Source organism: Salvelinus sp. IW2-2015, linkage group LG13 (assembly GCF_002910315.2).
Source record: "Salvelinus sp. IW2-2015 linkage group LG13, ASM291031v2, whole genome shotgun sequence".
Taxonomy (NCBI): domain Eukaryota; kingdom Metazoa; phylum Chordata; class Actinopteri; order Salmoniformes; family Salmonidae; genus Salvelinus; species Salvelinus sp. IW2-2015.
In genome coordinates, this window is record NC_036853.1 from 38799342 (window position 1) to 38822286 (window position 22945).

At 47.1% G+C, this 22945-nt stretch overlaps 1 protein-coding gene and 1 pseudogene across 1 annotated transcript in view; one reads left to right on the plus strand and one right to left on the minus strand.

Moving 5' to 3' along the window:
* The window catches only part of LOC111971430 (discs large homolog 1-like protein), a 216117-nt gene that overhangs the window by 156770 nt on the left and 36402 nt on the right, over positions 1 to 22945 (plus strand). The window contains exon 11 of the mRNA XM_070446257.1: positions 15420 to 15534. Coding sequence (XP_070302358.1) covers positions 15420 to 15534 — 115 coding nt within the window. The remainder of the gene's footprint in view (positions 1 to 15419; positions 15535 to 22945) is intronic.
* LOC139028565 (piggyBac transposable element-derived protein 4-like) lies at positions 9407 to 11821 on the minus strand (annotated as a pseudogene).

The following is a 22945-nucleotide window of genomic DNA, read 5'->3' on the forward strand; positions in this document are numbered from 1 at the left end:
TACAATTGGGCAGCTTGATTCCTTCTCGTGTGTGTGTGTGTGTGTGTGTTGTGTGGTGTGGTGTGTGTGTTGTGTGTGTGTGTGTGTGTGTGTGTGTGGTGTGTGTGTGTGTGTGTGTGTGTGTGTGTGTGTGTGGTGTGTGTGTGTGTGTGTATATTTGTGTTTCTGTGTGTGGAGCCCCAGTACGATTGGATTACTCAGCCTTAATTAGATTCTGTGTACAGTAATGGCTTGGGGATGGGTAGTAGGATATGGTACAGCGCTATGCACAGAGAGCAAAGTGCTCTGCTCAGCTCCTTTCTGCTGCCTGCCGCTATGTCTAAGATGAGAGAAGAGACAAACACACATGCCTTTGCACGCAACAAGCAGTTTTCTGTTTAGAAAAATGCATTTTTAAGACTTGTTAGGAATTCAGCAGAATTTCTCTCTTCTGGTGTTTCTATGTGACTGTTGTTTCAAACGGGATCAAACTGGGTTTTATGGGGGGTTGTGTTCGCCTTAGTTTCACCTTTTAATACAACTTCTTCTAGTCCTGTGATGTGTGTGTGTGTGTGTGTGTGTGTGTGTTTGTGTGTGTGTGTGTGTGTGTGTGTGTGTGTGTGTGTGTGTGTGTGTGTGTGTGTGTTGTGTGTGTGTGTGTGTGTGTGTGTGTGTGTTGTGTGTGTGTGGTGTGTGTGTGTGTGTGTGTTGTGTGTCTGACCTTTATATAATCTAGGGAAGGATTTTTTAGAGTAAGTGTTTTTCTGCCTCTATGTTTTATGTTTGTTGCTGTCATAATCCAGGGGCGTTTCTCTTGACTAAAGATTGCCTATAAAATCTTTACTCAAATACTCGGTTGAATCTAAATGGCATGCCACTTTGTAAAAGAAGCCGTAGCGGTGTAAAGGAGAGTAACAGAACAAAAAAGAGTTAAATTGCAGAGGCGATACAACTGTCTATACAGTATGTGCTAACATATATAAACTTTGGTGTAAACCTTGGGAAAATTGTATGTTCTGTGTGGTGGTATTTCTATCCGGTCCAGAGTGTAGTCTTCCGTATGACCTTAACTCAACCTTTCCTCGTACTCGTCGGCAGACTCACAAGTAAGGGAACCCGGCGGATACTGACTTTTATCTTTAGTAAACGATACCAGATTCAATGTAAATACCACCCTGTAATGACAAAAGCTTCCCTAGTAGGCTATTCATATTTTGTAGGAAGCCTCTATGTCATACCGATCGCACTATACATTTTTGTTGTGTGTAGACATGGTTGTCCTTGTTTGATAGAGACATTGGACGTCTTTCAGCGATTTTCCTATCGGCAGATTCATTGCTGAATATACAATGTGACACATTTTTCCAGTTTCTGAAAGACTACAACCCAAGAAGGGCTTTTTTGAAAGGGATGCAGACAAAACACACATTCCTCTGGTCAAAACTGAAAGAATTGACCAGACCACAATGGCTTCAAATGATTCCTCTCATCAACACAAGTTCGGTATACAGTGCCTTAGGAAAGTATTCAGACCCCTTGACTTTTTCCACATTTTGTAACTTTACAGCCTTATTCTAAAATGTATTAAATTGTTTATTTTCCTCATCAATCTACACACAATACCCCATAATGACAAAGCAAAAACCGTTGTTTTTACATTTTTGCAAATGTATTACAAATGAAAAAACTGATAACAATTACGTAAGTATTCAGACCTTTTACTCAGTACTTTCTTGAAGCACCTTTGGCAGCGATTACAGCATCGAGTCTTCTTGGGTATGGCGCTACAAGCTTGGCACACCTGTATTTGTGCTTGGGGTRGTTGTCCTTTTGGAAGGTGAACCTTCACCCCAGTCTGAGGTTCTGAGCACTCTGGAYTAGATTTTCATCAAGGATCTCTTTGTACTTTGCTCCGTTCATCTTTGTCTCGATCATAACTAGTCTTCAAATCCCTGTCGCTGAAAAACATCCCCACAGCATGATGCTGCCACCACCATGCTTCGCCGTAGTGATGGTGCAAAGTTTCCTCCAGACACTTGGCATTCAGTTCAAAGGGTTCAATCTTGGTTTCATCAGACCAGAGAATCTTGTTTCTCATGGTCTGAGAGTCTTGAGGTGCCTTTTGGCAAACTCCAAGCGGGCTGTCATGTGCCTTTTACTGAGTAGTGGCTTCCGTCTTGCCACTCTACCATAAAGGCCCGATTGGTGAAGTGCTGCAGAGATGGTTGTCCTTCTGGAAGTTTCTCCCATCTCCACAGAGGAACTCTGGAGCTCTGTCAGAGTGACCATCGGAATCTTGGTCACCTCCCTGACCAAGGCCCTTCTCCCCCGATTGCTCAGTTTGGCTGGGTGGCCAACTCTTGGAAGAGCCTTGGTGTTTCCAAACTTCTTCCATTTAAGAATGATGGAGGCCACTGTGTTCTTAGGGACCTTCAGTGCTGCAAAAATGTTTTGGTACCCTTCCCCAGATTTGTGCCTCGACCCAATCCTATCTCGGAGCTCTACAGACAATTCCTTTGACCTCATGGTTTGGGTTTTTCTCTGACATGCACTGTCAACTGTGGGACCTTGTATAGACAGGTGTGTGCCTTTCCAAATCATGTTCAATCAATTGCATTTACCACAGGTGAACTCCAATCAAATTGTAGAAACTTCTCAAGGATGATCAATGGAAACAGGACACACCTGAGCTCAATTTCTAGTCATAGAAAAGGGTCTGAATACCTACGTAAATATAGTATTTCGGTTTTTAATATTAATATATTTGCTATAATATTAAAATAATATATTTTTGCCTCGTAATTATGGGGTATTGTGTGTAGATTGCTGAGGAAAAATGTTTATTTAATCAATTTTAGAWTAAGGGTGTAAAGGAACAAAATGTGGTAAAAGTCAAGGGGTCTGAATACTTTCCTTAGGCACTGTAAAGCGAAGAGGATTCGAATCAGAGTTGGATTTAAATAGAAGCTCATCTACAGCAAATGCCAGCATGAAGATGCAGGCAAATACAGTAGCTTGGTGAGTTATTTTTCATGCAAGCCACCTAGCTGGCTAGCTTTTAGTTTATCTACTGAAACCCATATTGTGGGGGGAAATATAATAATTGTTATGTTTGCTAACTTAGGTAGCTAGCTAAAATGATAGGCATCATGCAAGATAGGATTCCAAACAGTTGTGAATAACAATGATTGGCTATTCAGCAAACTAGCTTGCTAAGTTCACTGACAGTGAGGATAAACAATAATACAACAATTTACAGTTTTTACATTTCTAAAACTGATAAGCTGGCTTTACTAGAAACATTTCTGGCTGTAGCTAGGTACTGTCTGCCTACCTAGGTACATTTGTAGGGTCTGGTCACTGCAACGGTTGAGGGTTATGCCATATTTCTTTCTATTAGGCTATATGTTGTCCTAAATGTAATCTCTGCCTGTGCACATGTATGCATGTTGTCACATTGTATAGTGATTGGAGACAGGTGCAGGAATACGTAWTTMWTTTWTTTWTTWWATTCTCCAGCCAAACAAAAGAGCGACGTGTAAACCTCTAAATAATACACGGGATATACTAATCAGGGGGAATGGGAAGCGTGCGTAATGAGACAAGACAGTCCGGGGTTGGTGGTAATGAATCCAGTTCAGTGATGGCTAGAAGAACGGTGATGTAGACTTCCGGAGCTGGTTAACGGAATAGGAAGCAATACATTGGGGTTCCGTGACAGTACCCCCCCCCCCCCCCCTCCCCCCACGCGCTGCACCACAAGCGGGACGCCTCGGGGACGACCACAGGGACGCGGTGCGGGTCCTGTCTCTTATACACATCTAGATGTGTATAAGAGACAGGATCTGAGTACCGGCCTCAGGGACAAGGTGTGGGTCAGTCAATGGTGAAAATCCCTGGTCAGCGAAGCGTCCAGGATGTCCACCGCAGAAACCCAGCACTGCTCCTCTGAGCTGTAACCCTCCCAGTCGATGAGGTACTGGAGACAACCCCGCTCGACGCCTCGAATCCTGGACTTCATGGACCGAGTACGCCGGACCTCCCTTGATGTCCAGAGGAGGAGGCAGGGCAACACTGGGTCCAGCCTCAGCGAGGGAACCAGGCACCACTGGCCTGAGGAGAGACACATGAAAAGTCGGGTTAATGCGGTAATCAGCAGAGTTGCAAATGGTACGTTATCTCATTAACCCTCCTCAGGACTTTAAACGACCCAAAATAACCACGGGCTCAGCTTCCGGCAGGGCAGGCGGTGGGGCAGGTTCCGGGTGAAGAGCCGACGCATGGCCCACTGGAGACGAGTGTGCACAGRGTTCCAGGTCTCCTCTGTGCGACGAAACCACTCGTCCACCGCAGGGGCCGGCTGAAACCCCAACATGCGCCTGGAAAGGAGTGAGGTTAGTGGAGGAGTGGTGGTGTGAATTCTGCTTGTATTCAGCCCAAGGTAGAAAATTCAACCACCCCCCCCCCCCGGCCAGTCCTGACAGTAACACTTCAGGAACCTGCCCACTTCCTGATTGATCCTCTCCACCTGCCCATTAGCTTGAGGGCGGTACCCGGAGGTGAGACTGACTGTAACCCCCAGGTGTTCCATGAACGCTTTCCATACGTGTGAGGTGAACTGAGGGCCACGATCTTACACAATGTCRTCTGGGGTCCCGTAGTGCCGGAAGACGTGCGTAAAAGAGCCTCCACGGTTTGCATGGCCGACGGGAGCCCAGGCAGAGGAAGGAGGCGACAACCTTTGAAAACTGGTCCACAACTACGAGAACGGTAGTCCCTCGCCAAGTTGGGCCACCAGTACTTCTGTCAGGAAGGCGATGGTACGGCCTATCCCAGGATGACTCGACACAGGCGCCCAGGTAGGGAGGCYGTCCCGCACACCCATGGGCACGTAGGCGCGGTTCTCCGGACACTTTGCATGTGCGGAGTCCATATGCAGAGCTTGCAGGATGTCGGGGTCCACTTCTCACACCACTGGCGCGATGATACAGGACGTCATAGAGGTGAGACAGGGCGTCCGCCTTCACGTTCRTCGAGCCTGGCCTATAAGATAAATCGCTGCCCTGATTTATCTCTAGGTTGCGGTGGTCCGTCCACACCAGGAAAGGGTGTTTGGACCCCTCCAGCCAGTTTCTCCACGCCTTCAGGGCGTTCTTGACCGCAAAGAGTTCCTTGTCCCCTACGTCGTAGTTCCCCTGGGCTGGGCTCAGCTGCTTGGAGTAAAAGGCGCAGGGCCATAGCTTTGGAGGGGTTCCAGTGCCCTGGGACAGCACTGCCTCGACTCCTACTTGGGAGGCATCCACCTTGACGATAAAGGGATTTGAGGGGTTGGGATGTGCCAGCACGGGGGCAGTGGTGAAGCGTGCCTTCAGTGTCTCGAACACCCTGTCTGCCTCCGCCGTCCAACGAAGCCGCTGGGGACCTCATCTCAGCAGGGAGGTAAGAGGRGCGACCACCATGCTGAAGCCCCGGATGAACCTCCGGAAAAAGTTGGCGAACCCCAGGAATCGCTGGACTGTTTTCACGGAGTTGGGGATGGGCCATGACCTGACTGCACTGAAGTATTGCTCCTCCATCTCCACTCCCTCTGTGGATATGAGGTAGCCCAAAAAGGATGTAGACTGGGTCTTAGAGAGAACCCGGTGCAGATCCTGGTATTTCTCCGGTAACTCCACTTGAGGGTGTGGTCCGGACTTTCCACCGTAGTGGTGTTGACAGACACCACGAAACACCACCCCTGACACTCCTGCGACAACCCAGCAGTCTCCCCTCTGACCAGGAAATAACAGGGTTATGCCAACTCAACCAGGGGAGACCTAAAACAACAGGGTGTGTGGGGGTGTCTATAATCAGGTGATCTATTCTAAATTAGTGTCATGGGTCAGCAGAGAAACAGGAACAGTGATGTGATGTACGAGCCCAGTCCCTATTGGACGATTATCCAGGACTCGAWCCGGAATGGGTGACTGTAGGGGAACCAAAGGAATGCGTAATACAGTGAGCTATCTAAAAGATTCCCGGCAGCTCCGGAATCAGAGCTAACGGGAGTGAGGGGCTAGGGTATTTAAATGGGAAAACACACTAGTTAAGTTGACAGAAAAGGAGGGGAGATCTTGCATCCTACCTGGGTTGGAGCAAGAGAATTCCCAGGCTTGTCACCTCCTCGCCTATTAGTAGATAGAGGGCAGGTCAGGGAGAAATTACCCCTTTCTCCACAATAGGAGCAGAGGCCCAGATTCCTCCTTTTCCTACGCTCTGCCTAGGGCAAACGTGCAGAATCCACCTCCATCAGCTCTGGCCACGGAGCAGGTGTAGCCATGGGCTCCGGATTCCGCGCAGGATTCCGGGACCYCATGAGGGACCGCATTGTCCAAACGAATCGACATGCTGATGAGCTGGTCAAGTGACAGGTTGTCATCACGGCAGGCTAACTCCAGCTGTGCCTCCTCCCGCAGTCCGCTGCAGAACACGGTGGCCAGAGCRGCCTCGTTCCATCTGGTGGAGGCCGCGATGGTCCGGAACTCCAGAGCGAACTCCAAGGCAGTCCTAGCTCCCTGGCGTAGTCGGAGTAGGCACGCACCCCACTCTCGGCCCTCCCGGAGCCTCGGTATAGTGAGTGAGGTACAGGTTGCATTGCAGAAGGAATCCCTTGCGCGCCGTCAAAGCGCTGCAGGAGGGACAAGAGTATGCCGCGGCCCGGCTCAGATGAGACGGAAGCAGGTAGTGGTGTGGGGGCTGGTGCCGGAACCGGAGCTGGAGACTGGATGGACTGCACATTCCCCTCCAAACGCAGGGTGGTTGCCAGCACGCTGTCCATGGCGCTGCCAAGTCGGGAGAGACAGTCCTCTTGATGCTGGATTGTCTCTGCGATGTTTGACAGCTCAGTCTTTCCTGCTGTCTGCATTTAGTGGGTCGGGTATTCTGTCACATTGTATAATGATTGGAGACAGGCGCAGGAATACGTAATAGGGGTTTTATTTTCTCCACCCAAACAAAAGAGCGAGGTGTAAACCTCTAAATAATACACGGGACGAGACCCGTAAACAAGTGCACAATAACGGGTAAGTAATTTTTCCAACAATTGTTTACAGACAGATTATTTCACTTAAATTTCAGTATATCACAATTCCAGTGGGTCAGAAGTTTACATACACTAAGTTGACTGTGCCTTTAAACAGCTTGGAAAATTRCAGAAAYTGTCATGGCATTAGAAGCTTCTGATAGGCTAATTGACATCATTTGAGTTAATTTGAGGTGTACCTGTGGATGTATTTCAAGGCCTACCTTCCAGCTCAGTACCTCTTTGCTTGACATCATGGGAAAATCAAAAGAAATTGGCAAGACCTCAGAAAAAAAAATTGTAGACCTCCGCAAGTCTGGTTCATCCTTAGGAGCAATTTCCAAATGCCTGAAGGTACCACGTTCATCTGTACAAACAATAGTACGCAAGTATAAACACCATGGGATCACTCAGCCGACAAACCGCTCAGGAAAGAGACGCGTTCTGTCTCCAAGAGACGAACGTACTTTGGTGCGAAAAGTGCAAATCAATCCCGGAACAACAGCAAAAGACCTTGTGAAGATGCTGGAGGAAACAGGTACAAAAGTTTTACTGTGGATATAAAGGAGGAGGCCTACAAACCTGACTCAGGTACACCAGCTCTGTCAGGAAGAATGGGACAAAATTCACCCAACTTTTTGTGGGAAGCTTGCGGAAGGCTAACTGAAACATTTGACCCAAGTTAAACAATTTAAAGGCAATGCCAATACTAATTGAGTGTATGTAAACTTTTGACCCACTGGGAATGTGATGAAAGAAATAAAAGCTGAAATAAATAATTTTSTACTATTATTCTGACATTTCACATTCCTAAAATAAAGTGGTGATCCTAACTGACCTAAGACAGGGGAATTTTTACGAGGATTAAATGTCAGGAATTGTGAAATCAGTTTATTTGGCTAAGGTGCATGTAATCTTCCGACTTCAACTGTATATACACAACCATTCAAAAGTTTGGGGTCACMTAGAAATGTCCTTGTTTTTGTCCATTAAAATTACATCAAGTTCATCAGAAATAAAGTGTAGACATTGTTAATGTTGTAAATGACTATTGTAGCTGGAAACAGCTGATTTTTAATGGAATATCAACAATGTCACGTTGTAATCCAAGTTTATCATTTTAAAAGTCTAATTGATCATTAGAAGAAAAAAAATGCAATATGCAACAGCTGAAAACTGTTGTCCACATTAAAGAAGCAATAAAACTGGCCTTCTATAGACTAGTTGTGTATCTGGAGCATCAACATTTGTCGGTTCAATTACAGGCTCAAAATGGCCAGAAGCAAGGTAATTTCTTCTGAAACTCTTCAGTCTATTCTTGTTCTGAGAAATGAAGGCTATTCCATGCGAGAAATTGCCAAGAAACTGAAGATCTCGTACAACGCTGTGTACTACTCCCTTCACAGAACAGCGCAAACTGGCCCTAACCAGAATATAAAAAGGTGTGGGAGACCCCGGTGCACAACTGGCAGCTTCATTAAATAGTACCCGCAAAACACGAGTCTCAACGTCAACAGTGAAGAGACGACTCCGGGATGCCGGCCTTCTAGGCAGAGTTCCTCTGTCCAGTGTCTGTGTTCTTTTGCCCATCATAATATTTTATTCTTATTGGCCAGTCTGAGATATGGCTTTTTCTTTGCAACTCTGCCTTGGTTATAGACACAGCTGTGACTATAACCAAGGGAATTCTCTTTGGAGGTAATATGGTCGGATGAACAAAAGGACTTGGGTTTCTGTATGTTATCACAATCACACCATGAGTATTTATTCATGAAACATACACCCCTGCCTTTGTTCTTCCCGGAGAGTTCTTTATTCTTGTCTGCGCAATGTACTGAGAACCCAGCTGGCTGTATGGACGGGGACAGTATATCACAAGAAATCCATGTTTCCGTGAAACAGAGCATGTTACAATCCCTGATGTCTCTCTGGAAGGAGATCCTCGCCCAGAGCTCATCTACTTTATTATCCAGAGACTGAACATTAGCGAGTAATATACTCGGAAGCGGTGGATGGTGTGCACACCTCCTGAGTCGGACTAGAAGTCCACTCCGAATACCTATTCTCCACCGGCGTTGTTTTGGAGCAGCCTCTGGAATAAGTTCAATTGCCCTGGGGGGTACGAATAAAGGATCCAATTCGGGAATGTCATATTCCTGGTCGTAATGCTGGTGAGTTACCGCCYCTCTGATATCCAAAAGTTATTTCCGGCTGTATGTAAAAACAAAAACAAATCCGGCCTAATAATCGAAGAAATAACAAATAAAAGAAATACTGCAAAATTGCTTCGGAGCTAGAAGCAGAGCTTATGATGCTCTTAACCCTCCCGTCGTCCTCGTATTGTGTCTAGACCCCGCGTCCTCCGGGTCACCCTGTCCCGTCTTGGCTAAAGGCRCAATGGGCGCAAGTGTGACAGTATGCGTGTGAACAGCCCTTGCAGATGTATTTCTTACACCTGCAGCACACCGTGTGTGTCTTAGAGTCCTTCTTCGGTGGGCAGAGCTGACACCTCTTCCTCTTACTTGCCCCGGTGGCTGMGGCAGCGTGCGGGGCAGCGGCGGGCTCCTCATGCTGTTGACGAGCACTCCGTAGCACTCTGTAGGACTTTGACAAGTGCTGACACCGCTTCGGTGCGGGGGAGATGCTGCCTTCTTTGGATCAGCGGCTTCATAAGTGCCTTTCCCAGCTGCTCCAGGAACACCCTCCTCTTGTTCCGCTTCCGAGGCATCCAGTCAGGCTTGATCTCTCGCCATATGACAAAGGCGTTGTAGGAGGACACGTCGAGGATGTTGRGGAAGACGACCAGGGGCCAGCGGGCAGTCATCCGTCTGCAGCTGTACGTGCCGACCACCTTGTCTAGGTTGTCCATGCCGCCCTTGTTGCAGTTGTAGTCTAGGATGACGGCCGGCTTCCTGTCACGGCGATCGCTGACTTGGGCCTCTGTGTGCAGCGTGCTCAGAAGTAGCACGTTCTTATTTTTCTTTGCCAGGTAGGACACTAGAGTGGCGGTGGGCATGAAGGCAAACCTGGAGGAGAGGACCTGTCTGCCCTTTGACTCGAGCAGTGCCGGCGGGAGCTTGGCCTTGTTCTTTCTCACCGTGCCCACCATGGTGAGGTTCCTCTCGAGGAGCCGCTGTCCCAGTTCGTAGGAGGTGAAGAAATTGTCACACGTGACATTGCGACCACTCAGTCCCGTTGTCAGATCGAGGACGACGCGCATCCCCTGGTTCTTCTTGGGGCCTCCGCTGGCCGCCTTGCCGGTGTACACTTGCATCTTCCAAGCGTAGCTGGACTTGGCGTCGCAGGCCACCCACGACTTGATGCCGTATTTCGCCGGCTTGCTGGGAATGTACTGACGGAAAGGACAGCGGCCTTTGGCAAGGGGAGAAGAGATTAGCCTCATTACTGGCTCATTGGGGCCAACGGCGTTTGTTACACACACACACACACACACACACACACACACACACACACACACACACACACACACACACACACTACCTCTGAACGGGACCAGTTGCTCATCCACTGTCACGTCAGGCCCTGGGTTGTAGAGGGCTGGCAGCCGTGCCTCCCAATGGTCCCAGACCTCTCTTATGGCTGCGAGTTTGTCCGTGGCGAATCTCGCGGGTTTGGACTGGCGATCGTCGAATCGCAGCAGCCTCGAGTACTTGTCAAAGACCTTGAGCGGCATGGTGGCTCGGAACACGGTCCTGCCGCTCTCCGCGTCCCACAGGCTGGCCGCGGCCTCACCTCGGAACCTGTACACGCCCGCTAGGATCAGCAGCCCTACGTAGGCTCGCAAGTTGGTGGCGTCCATGGCTCGCCAGCCATCGCTGTATTTTCTTCCCTCATGCAGATTTGTCATTTCTAGAATTATCCTTTCTATTTCCGGTGTGACAAACAGGTGGAAGGTGGATGCGATGTCGCGGGCGTGAGTCACGGCATAGGCTGTGGGGCCCGGAGTCTCATCCGGCCCAGCGTGGCAGATCACACGGGCCCTGTGGTGGCCATAGGCCACGGGGGACCATTTGATGTTGCCATTTTCGACAGCAACGTCTCCCTTTGGGCGCGAGCCGAGGCGATCTCTTCCTCGTGTTCATCCTCTTGTTCGTCCTCTTACACAGCGCGTGTTCCCCCCTGTTGCGCCCCTGTTGCGCCCCTGTTGCGCCGCTGGGCGTGTGTAGCCGTGTGTGTAGTTCACCCGTGCACCACTGGGCTGTCCTCAGCGGGCATGTCTGGATATGTGTAGCCCTGGCTGGGTCATTCTGAACCCCTAGCACAGGCGAGGGAGCCCCCACCTCACACAGTACACACAATAGCATACACCTCCCTGGTGGCTGGCTGGGTCACTCTGACCCCGAGCACAGCGGGGAGCCCCCACCTCACACATACACACAATAGCATACACCTCCCTAGTGGCTGGCTGGGTCACTCTGACCCCGAGCACAGCGGGGAAGCCCCCACCTCACACAGTACACACAATAGCATACACCTTCCTAGTGGCTGGCTGGGTCACTCTGACCCCGAGCACAGAGGGGGAGCCCCTACCTCACACAGTACACACAATACACACAATAACATACACCTTGCTAGTGGCTGGCTGGGTCACGCTGACCCCCAGCACAGACCACAGAGCGGGGGCCTCCAAACACAGGGCCTGGGTCACTCTGACCCCGAGGACCACGGGAGGGTTAATTATCTATTATAGATGTGTTTTGATTTTGATTACAGAACTTCTACCAAGCCCTAAATCAGTTTATAACTCTCTCACCTAGACATGTCTGCATGGGTTAACTTATTTCAGTCTTAACCAGATTAAAAGCTACTAGTAGACCTCTCCTATTCTCAGAATTCCTCTTATCTTCTCAGAAAAGGAGAGATTTTGTCAGACGCTGCAGCCAGAGAGAAATAACCCGTGGCCTTTCTCTCTCTCTTAGCCAGTCTCTCTGGAACACAGACTCAGCCACAGAACAGCAACTACACTAAAACCCTTTATATCTACTCTGCACAGCAGGCATGTTGACGCAAGGACGCTCTCTCGCTCTCTTCTGCATTCTCTCATATTTACAGTGGCAAAGCAAGTGGAATAGATCAACTAAAGTGAAATAAACAAATCAGACATGAACAGTAAACATTATACTCACAAAAATGTAATTTCTCTCTTCATCCCACTGTCTTTCTCTCCCTTTACCTCAGAGTACAGTAGTTACATCTCTCTGCCGTAATGCATTCATCACGAGAAAATAATAAGATCTGCTGTAACCCAAAACAGTCATACACTATATATATACTGCTCAAAAAAATWAAGGGAACACTTAAACAACACAATGTAACTCCAAGTCAATCACACTTCTGTGAAATCAAACTGTCCACTTAGGAAGCAACACTGATTGACAATAAATTTCACATGCTGTTGTGCAAATGGAATAGACAAAAGGTGGAAATTATAGGCAATTAGCAAGACACCCCCAATAAAGGAGTGGTTCTGCAGGTGGTGACCACAGACCACTTCTCAGTTCCTATGCTTCCTGGCTGATGTTTTGGTCACTTTTGAATGCTGGTGGTGCTTTCACTCTAGTGGTAGCATGAGACGGAGTTACAACCCACACAAGTGCTCAGGTAGTGCAGCTCATCCAGGATGGCACATCAATGCGAGCTGTGCAAGAAGTTTGCTGTGTCTGTCAGCGTAGTGTCCAGAGCATGGAGGCGCTACCAGGAGACAGGCCAGTACATCAGGAGACTGGGAGGAGGCCGTAGGAGGCAACAACCCAGCAGCAGGACCGCTACCTCCGCCTTTGTGCAAGGAGGAGCAGGTGGAGCACTGCCAGAGCCCTGCAAAATGACCTCCAGCAGCCACCAAATGTGCATGGTCTGCTCAAACGGTCAGAAAGAGACTCCATGAGGGTGGTATGAGGGCCGACGTCCACAGGGTGGGGTTTGTGCTTACAGCCCAACACCGTGCAGGACGTTTGGCATTTGCCAGAGAACACCAAGATTGGCAAATTCGCCACTGGCGCCCTGTGCTCTTCACAGATGAAAGCAGGTTCACACTGAGCACATGTGACAGACGTGACAGAGTCTGGAGACGCCGTGAGGAACGTTTCTGCTGCCTGCACATCCTCCAGCATGAGCGTTTGGCGGTGGGTCAGTCATGGTGTGGGTGGCATTTCTTTGGGGGGGCCGCACAGCCCTCTATGTGCTCGCCAGAGGTAGCCTGACTGCCATTAGGTACCGAGATGAGATCCTCAGACCCCTTGTGAGATCATATGCTGGTGCGGTTGGCCTGGTTCCTCCTAATGCAAGACAATGCTAGACCTCATGTGGCTGAGTGTGTCAGCAGTTCCTGCAAGAGGAAGGCATTGATGCTATGGACTGGCCCACCCGTTCCCCGAGACCGTGAATCCAATTGAGCACATCTGGGACATCATGTCTCGTGTGGTCCCGTGTGGCTCAGTTGGTAGAGCATGGTGCTTGCAACGCCAGGGTTGTGGGTTCATTCCCCACGGGGGGACCAGGATGAATATGTATGAACTTTCCAATTTGTAAGTCGCTCTGGATAAGAGCGTCTGCTAATGACTTAAATGTAAATGTAAATGTCTTGCTCCATCCACCAACGCCACATTGCACCACAGACTGTCCAGGAGTTGGCGGATGATTTAGTCCAGGTCTGGGAGGAGATCCCTCAGGAGACCATCCGCCACCTCATCAGGAGCATGCCCAGGCGTTGTAGGGAGGTCATACAGGCATGTGTAGGCCACACACACTACTGAGCCTCATTTTGACTTGTTTTAAGGACATAACATCAAAGTTGGATCAGCCTGTAGTGTGGTTTTCCACTTTAATTTTGAGTGTGACTCCAAATCCAGACCTCCATGGGTTGATAAATTTGATTTACATTGATCATTTTTGTGTGATTTTGTTGTCAGCACATTCAACTATGTAAAGAAAAAAGTATTTAATAAGAATATTACATTCATTCAGATCTAGGATGTTATTTTAGTGTTCCCTTTATTGTTTTGAGCAGTGTATATACACAAAAGTATGTGAACACCCCTTTCAAATTAGTGGATTCGACTATTTCAGCCACACCCGTTGCTGACAGGTGTATAAAATTGAGCACACAGCCATGCAATCTCCATAGACAAACATTGGCAGTAAAATGGAAGAGCTCAGTGACTTTCAACATGGCACCATCATAGGATGCCACCTTTCTAACAAGTCAGTTCATCACATTTCTGTCCTGCTAGAGCTGCTTGTTCAACTGTAAGTGCTGTTATAAGTGGAAATGTCTAGGAGCAACAACGGCTGAGCCGTGAGGTGATACGCCACATAAGCTCGCAGAACCGAGTGTTGAAGCGCATAGCGCCTAAAAATCGTCTGTCCGCYGACTACCGAGTTCCAAACTACCTCTGGAAGCTATGGCGGCACAATAACTGTTTGTCGGGTGCTTCATGAAATGGGTTTCCATGGCCAAACAGCCGCACACAAGCCTAAGATAACCATGTGCAATGCCAAGCGTCGACTGGAGTGAGTAGTGTAAAGCTCGCCGCCATTGGACTCTGGAGCAGTGGAAAAGCGTTTTCTGGAGTGATGAATGACTCTTCACCATCTGGCAGTCCGACGGACAAATCTGGGTTTTGGAGGATAACAGGAGAACGCTACCTGCCCTAATGCATAGTGCCAACAGTAAAGTTTGGTGGAGGAGGATTAATGGTCTGTGGCTATTTTTCATGGTTCGGGCTAGGCTCCTTAGTTCCAGTGAAGGGAAATCTTCATGCTACCCCATACAATGATATTCTAGACGATTCTGTGCTACCAACTTTGTGGCAACAGTTTGGGGAAGGCCCTTCCGTGTTTCAGCATGACAATGCCCCCGTACGCAGGGGCAAAGTCCATGCATAAATGGTTTGTCAAGATTTGTGTGCGAGAATTTGACTGGCCTGAACAGAGCCCTGACCTCAACCCCATCGAACACCTTTTGGGATGAATTGGAGCGCCGACTGCGAGCCAGGCCAAATCGCCTAACATCAGTGCCCGACCTCACTAATGCTCTTGTAGCTGAATGGAAGCAAGTCCCCGCAGCAATGTTCCAATATCTAGTGGAAAGCCTTCCCAGAGGAGTGGAGGCTGTTATAGCAGCAAAGGAGGGACCAACTCCATATTCATGCCCATGATTTTGGAATGAGATGTTTGATGAGCAGGTGTCCAAATAGCCTTGGTCATTCATTGTAACTTTCCTCTGCAGAACAGAGTGGAATCAGTCTTCTTTCTTTTCTCCCTTTCCTTCAGAGGATTTATCTCTGTCGCTTATTTTCCAGACTATTGCCAGTTTTCAAATGTTCATGTTGTTAATTTCCTCTTTTTCCCTGTTTTACAGAATACAGTCAGTTTGAAGCCAAAATCCATGATCTTCGGGAGCAGATGATGAACAGTAGAATCAGCTCAGGCTCTGGCTCTCTACGGACCAGCCAGAAAAGAACGCTCTACGTCAGGTAATTACTACTCTATACTACTCTTTATAATTTCTTTGTCAGGTACAACTACTTGATAAACCCTTATGATCACATCTATGACTTCATCTGTTAATGTCCTTCTCTTCATCTGCACTGATCCAACAAGATGGCGCTGCAATGGAGAGCAGTGGTTTTACGGGCTCCTGACCAATTCTTATTTTTTGTGTGTTTTTTTTATGCTGATCTTAACTTTTTTTGTACAAAATGTCTCCGCCATCATTACCTATGACCGAAAACAGCTTCTGGAAATCAGAACAGCCTCGATCACTAACCTCAATTTGGATGGCAAGTTCTACTTCAACGAGTCCGCAGCTCTGGATGTTCTGCATACTCCAGACCAGGCCCTAATCCCCAGGATTCGAAAGAGGAAGCGACGGCACAAAAGAGGCAGACGAGCCGGCATCCTGACGAGACTACGTTGGCGAGCAAATAAACCGCCTCTACCCTCCATTCTGTTAGTGAACAAACTGGACGAGTTCCGTTCAATACTATCCTATCAACGGGACCAAAGAACTGTAATATTCTATGTTTCACGGCTGAACAAGGACATCGATAATATACATCTCACTGGCTTTTCAGCCATTTTTTTCGTAGCTGTCTATTTACCACCACAAACCGAAGGTGGCACTAAGACTGCACAGGGCCATTTGTAAAATGACACCCCCAGAAGTGGKACTTTCGTGGCTGGTGATTTTAATGCAGTGAAACTGAAATCCGTTTTACAAAAATTTTACCAGCAAGTTACCTGCACAACTAGAGGCGACAAAATTGTAGATCACCTTTACTCCACACACAGAAACGCATGCAAGGCTCTCCCTCGCTCTCCCTTTGGGAAATCTGACCATAACTCTATCCTCCTGATTGCAAACTATCACAGATTACAAAGGGAAACTCAGCCGTGAACTGCCCGAGCCTACCAGACAAGCTAAATTACTTCTATGCTCYCTTCAAGGCAAGCAACACTGAACCATGCAAGAGAGCACCAGCTGTTCCATATGACTGTGTGATCTCATTCTCCGTAGGCGATGTGAGTAAGACCTTAACCTCTCTGGGATATGTGGGACGGTAGCGTCCCACCTGGCCAACATCCAGTGAAAATGCAGAGCGCCAAATTCAAATAAATTACCATWAAAAAWTTACTTTCATGAAATCACACATTCAATATACCAAATTAAAGCTACACTTGTTGTGAATCCAGCCAATGTGTCAAATTTCAAAAATGCTTTACGGCGAAAGCAAACAATGCTATTATCTGAGGATAGCAACCAAGCAAACAAACACAGACCATCATATTTCAACCCTCCCGGCGCATCACAAAACGCAGAAATAAAGATATAATTCATGCCTTACCTTTGACAAGCTTCATCTGTTGGCACTCCAATATGTCCCATAAACATCACAAATGGTCCTTTTGTTCGATTAATTCCGTCGATATATATCCAAAATGTCCATTTATTTGACGCGTTTGATCCAGAAAAACACCGGTTCCAATTTGCACAACGTGACTACAAAATATCTCAAAAGTTACCTGAAAGTTTTGTACAAACTTTTCAAACTACTTTTGTAATACAACTTTAGGTATTTTTTAACGTCAATAATCAATAAAATTGAAGACGMGATGATTTATGTTCAATACCGGAGGAAAACAATGTGTAGCATGCTTTCTGGTCACGCGCCTCCTAACAAACAGTACATTTCACTGGAGCCTCATTCTGAACATGGCTACTTCTTCATTTCTCAAAGGAAAAACTTCAACCAATTTCTAAAGACTGTTGACATCAAGTGGAAGCGATAGGAACTGCAGGAAGGTCCCTTAGAAATCTGGATTCCCAATGAAGCCATTGAAAAGAGAGTGACCTCAAAAAATAAAAATCTGAATGGTTTGTCCTCGGGGTTTTGCCTGCCAAATAAGTTCTAAGTAAGTAATAAATAATAAGTCACAGACATGATTCAAACAGTTTTAGAAACTTCAGAGTGTTTCTATCCAATACTAATAATAATATGCATATATTAGCATCTGGGACTGAGTAAGAGGGAGTTTACTCTGGGAATGCTTTTCATCCAAACGTGAAAATGCTGCCCCCTATCCACAAGAAGTTAAAACTCACAAGGCCGCGGTGCCAGAGGAATTACCAGACACGTACTCAGAGCATGCGCTGACCAGCTAGCAAGTGTCTTCACTGACATTTTAACCTCTCTGATCCAGTCTGTAATACCCATGTGTTTCAAGCAGACCGCCATAGTCCCTGTGCCCAAGAACACCAAGGTAACCTGTCTAAATGACTATCACCCTGTAGCACTCACATCTGTATTCATGAAATGCTTTGAAAGGCTGGTCATGGCTCAACACCATCATCCCAAACACACTGGACCCACTCCAATTTGCATACCACCCCAACAGATCCACAGAAGACATAGTGCCCTCTAAGTTCATCACTAAGCAGGACCCTGGGACTAAACACCTCCCTCTGCAACTGGATCTTGGACTTCCAGACAAGCCGCCCCCAGGTGGTGAGCGTAGGCAACAACACATCCGCCATGCTGACCCATAACACGTGGGCCGTCAGGGGTGCGTGCTTAGTCCCCTCCTGTACTCCCTGTTCACCCATGACTGCGCACAACTCCAAAACCATCATTAAGTTTGCTGACGACACGACGGTGGTAGGCCTGATCACCAACATAGATGAGACAGCCTATAAGTAGGAGGTCAGTAACGTGCCAAGACAACAACCTCTCCCTCAACGTCAGCAAGACAAAAGGACCTGATCATGGACTACAGGAAATGGAGGGCCAAGCACACCTCCATCCACACTGATGGGGCAGTAGTGGAGCGGGTCGAGAGGTTCAAGTTCCTTGTTGTCTGCATCACTAAGGAATTAACATGGTCCACACACACACAGTCGTGAAGAAGGCACGACAATGCCTCTTCCCCCTCATGAGGCTGAAAAGATTTTGCATGGGCCCTCAGATCTTCAAAAAGTTATACAGCTYCACCATTGAGAGCATCTTGACTGGCTGCATCACCTCTTGGTATGGCAACTGCTTGGCATCCGACCGCAAGGCGCTACAGAGTGTAGTGTGAATGGCCCAGTACATCACTGTGGCCTAGCTCCCTGCCATCCAGGACCTATATACCAGGCGGTGTCAGAGGAAGGCCCAAAGGATTATCAAAGACTCCCGTCACCCAAATCTTGGACTGTTCTCTCTGCTACTGCACAGCAAACGATACTGATGCACCAAGCCTGGAACCAACAGGACCCTGAACAGCTTCTACCCCCAAGCCAAAAGACTGCTAAATGGCTAATAACTAAATATCTGCCGGACTATCTGCATTCCCCCTTTTTGCACTCTTGACTCATCACATACGCTGCTGCTTATGTTTGTTATCTATCCTGTTTCCTAGTCACTTTACCCCTACCTATATGTACATACTGTATCTACCTCAATTACGTCGTACCCCTACACATCGACTTGGTACTGGTACCTTCATGGTGTTCATGGTGCAGTGCAATGTTTTAGTTGGTGATGTGGACACCAAGGAACTTGAAACTCTCGATCCGCTCCACTACAGCCCCGTCAATGTTAATGGGGGCCTTTTCGGTCCGCCTTTTCCTGTAGTCCACGATCAGCTCCTTTGTCTTGCTCACATTGAGGGAGAGGTTGTTGTCCTGACACCACACTGTCAGGTCTCTGACCTCCTTCCTYTAGGCTAMCTCATCGTTGTCGGTGATCAGGCCTACCACTGTTGTGTCGACAGCAAACTTAATGGTGTTAGAGTCGTGTTTGGCCACACAGTCGTAGGTGAACAGGGAGTAGAGTAGGGGACTAAGTACACACCCCTGAGGGGCCCCAGTGTTGAGGATCAGCGTGGCAGACGTGTTGTTGCCTACCATTACCACCTAGCAGCGGCCCGTCAGGACTCCAGGACCCAGTTGCAGAGGGAGGTGTTTAGTCACAGGGTCCTTAGCTTAGTGATGAGCTTCGTGGGCACTATGGTGTTGAACGCTGAGCTGTAGTCAATGAACAGCATTCTCACATAGGTATTCCTTTTGTCCAGGTGAAAAAGGGCAGTGTGGAGTGCGATTGAGATTGCGTCATCTGTGGATCAGCACTACAGCACCACACCTCTGCCCATGTATAAAGCTAAGTTATCGTTAGTCATTGTGTATTTATTTCTCTTGTTATAATTGTTTCTATTATTTCTCTGTTTTTCTCTCTGCATTGTTGGGAAGGGCCCGTAAAGTAAGCATTTCACTGTTAGTCTACACCTGTTGTTTATYAAGCATGTGACAAATAGCATTTGATTTGATWTGAAGGAACTTGACAGCTGAAAAAGCAGACCCCTGATAGGCATACATCATACTGCTTCCATCTGTCTCGTCAGATCAGTGAAGATGAAGTTACAGAGATGAGCAACTTTAGATTATATGTGCTATATATATCAAATTGTCTGGAGGCTGTTGTCTATACTCTCTGGGTACTTCGACCACCTCATTTACCTGCATGACGCTATCAATGCACTTTACCACCACTGTGGCTTTCAGTCCGAGGAGAATAGAAAAAGGAAACATTAATGTCCACAAAATGACATAGTCAATTMTCAACCCATATGGATGGAGCACAGGAGCACCGACCCTGAGATTGATTGAGTCTTCTCTGCATCTTTGTCTGTGTTGACACAGGCACATAGACAACAATACACATGCACACACTCAGGCCTTTTCACCACCATCTGAAATGATTGGATCTGCTGCACTGTTGATCAATGGCAGAGAACCCATTGTCCTTTAAGTTGACTGGAGCCATGATATGGCTGGCCTTCCCCCATTATTATGCAGACAGCATGATAATAGATACTAGGTGTATCAGGGCTAGTTTGATTGGGCCATTCAGGCCTTATCTGCATCTGCCCAGCCTGCCTCCTGTACACAGCAGGCCCAGGAGAAGGGAGAATGTCATTGTTACATGCCCTACCCTGGTCCACAGGGAGAACAGTGGTGTATAAGGACCAGAGATAGAGAATGACACCCAGATCTTTAACCTCATGTCACAATAAGACATTAAACCACCTGCCACAAGACCTTTATCACACAGACTCAGGCAAKGCCGTGTGTCTCCAAACACTGATTTTATATGAGTAGTAATTTTGGACAAGGAGTTAAAATATCAGTGTGGAGTAAGCAGATCCAATCTGTTGTAACATTGTATTTTCGGTGTTATACAGTACATAACGAACAAAATTGTTTACAGAAAGAAGCCACACTGAATGTCTTCAACAATATGTACACAGCATACCACATTTTGTACCCTACCCTGTCTTTGCCAATGGGCTCTGATGCAGTCGTAAGTTATCTCTTGTGTGRTCAACAGTGCACACTTGAACAGTTTCATCCTCCCCTGGGTGGTAGTCATTGCACACTGATGCACTCCTCCTGCACTCTTGACCTCTATCTGGAGCACATGTGCAGTCTTGTTATTGGCCCCGAGAGCGCTGGAGGTTGACTCATTGGCCCAGACCGTACTGTAGTGAAGACTTCACAMTTTTCTCCCAACATGAGGAGCTCCTGTCAATCAGACCCACATGACCTGCTCTACTGGAGGAGAGTTTAGGGGTTAGAGGTCAGGGACAATGAAGCGTCCTGGGACTACAGTATATACTGGTTAAAACAAACTGGCTCCAGACTAGAGAAACTCTGATCTGACAGCAGTCGTTATACCTGCAGTATAAARATACACTTTGGAAATGTATTTGATTATATACATTTGAATTCACCAGATASAGTAATCATTATTCCTATTTGCCAAAGAGAAATCACATCTATGAATTAGAATGTTGACGGTGTATTGTCGAGAATCTTGGTTTGGCCGAGGTTTGTTAGAAAACAGAGCAGTGCAGAGCAGTACCAAACAGGAGATCAGCAGACTGGGTGTGACATATTGGGGCTTAGTGAGGCCCCTGGGCAGTAGGCAGCAGGCTGAGAAGAACTGTGGAGAGGACAGATGAAGAGACTGACCATGACATCAGAGCTGTGTTAGGCCACTGTAACCTTTACAAAGAGGAAATGTCTTGTGCTTGCTGGAGCAGGGCATTGGAAGAGCAGTGTGTTGAGTGTCCAGTGCGTGTGCGTGTGAGCTGCCCTTTGGGTTCAGAGCTGGTAGCACTTGATTTGAAGGTCTGCTTACAAAGACGATTGTGACATGGCTTTTCAGTGGTGTCAGTTTCACTCAATGCGATGGTTTTGGTATACATACACTCCATAAAAGGCCTCGCTCACAGTATGCTGGAGAAGGATATATAGAGGGATACGTGGAGAAGGATGTAGCCCCAGTGGTTTTGATTCCCAGTTTCCCTAACAGGATTAGTCTCTCTGCTGGTGGATCTTTAGGAGATTGAAACTGGAACCAGTCCCTAAAACCCTCCTTACTTTGCAATGACATATTTAACTTCCACACATTAACAAGTCCAACACAGCAAATGAAAGATAAACATCTTGTGAATCCAGCCAACATGTCCGATTTTTTAAATGTTTTACAGCGAAAACACAATATATATTTATGTTATCTCACCACAATAGCCAAACACACAATGCTATTTATCCACCGCATAGGTAGCTTTCAAAAAACCGACAAAATATAGATATAATTAGTCACTAACCAAGAAACAACTTCATCAGATGACAGTCTTATAACATGTTACACAATACATTTATGTTTTGTTCGAAAAATGTGCATATTTGAGGTATAAAAGAGTATTCAAAGAACTCATCATAACTTTACTAAAAAATACATGTTGTACAGCAAATGAAAGATACACTAGTTCTTAATGCAATCGCCGTGTTAGATTTTTAAAATAACTTTAGTACCACATACAGCTACGTTATAGCGAGACAGCGCCTGCAATGAGGGCAGAAAAAGAACTAAATATTTTCCACAGAAATACGAAATAACATCATAAATGGTTCCTACTTTTGCTGAGCTTCCATCAGAATCTTGTACAAGGAGTCCTTTGTCAGAATAAATCGTTGTTTGGTTTTAGAATGTCCTCTTCGCCTGTCGAATTAGCAACCTGCTAGCCAAGTGGCGCGAAGATGTCCATCTTCACCAAACGCAGAGAATGGAAAACTCCCGATAAACGTTCAATAATCTGATAAAACTATATTGAAAAAACATACTTTACGATGATATTATCACATGTATCAAATCAAATCAAAGCCGGAGATATTAGCCGTCTATACCGAAAGCTTTTCAGAAGGCAATCTGGGGTTCCTTCCCGCGCCTTGGCAGGCAAAGGAAATTGGGGTCACGTCATTCCAAGAGCTCTTGTTCGACCTCAGATCAAGCTAGACACCCCATTCCACCTTCCACTGCCTGTTGACATCTAGTGGATGGC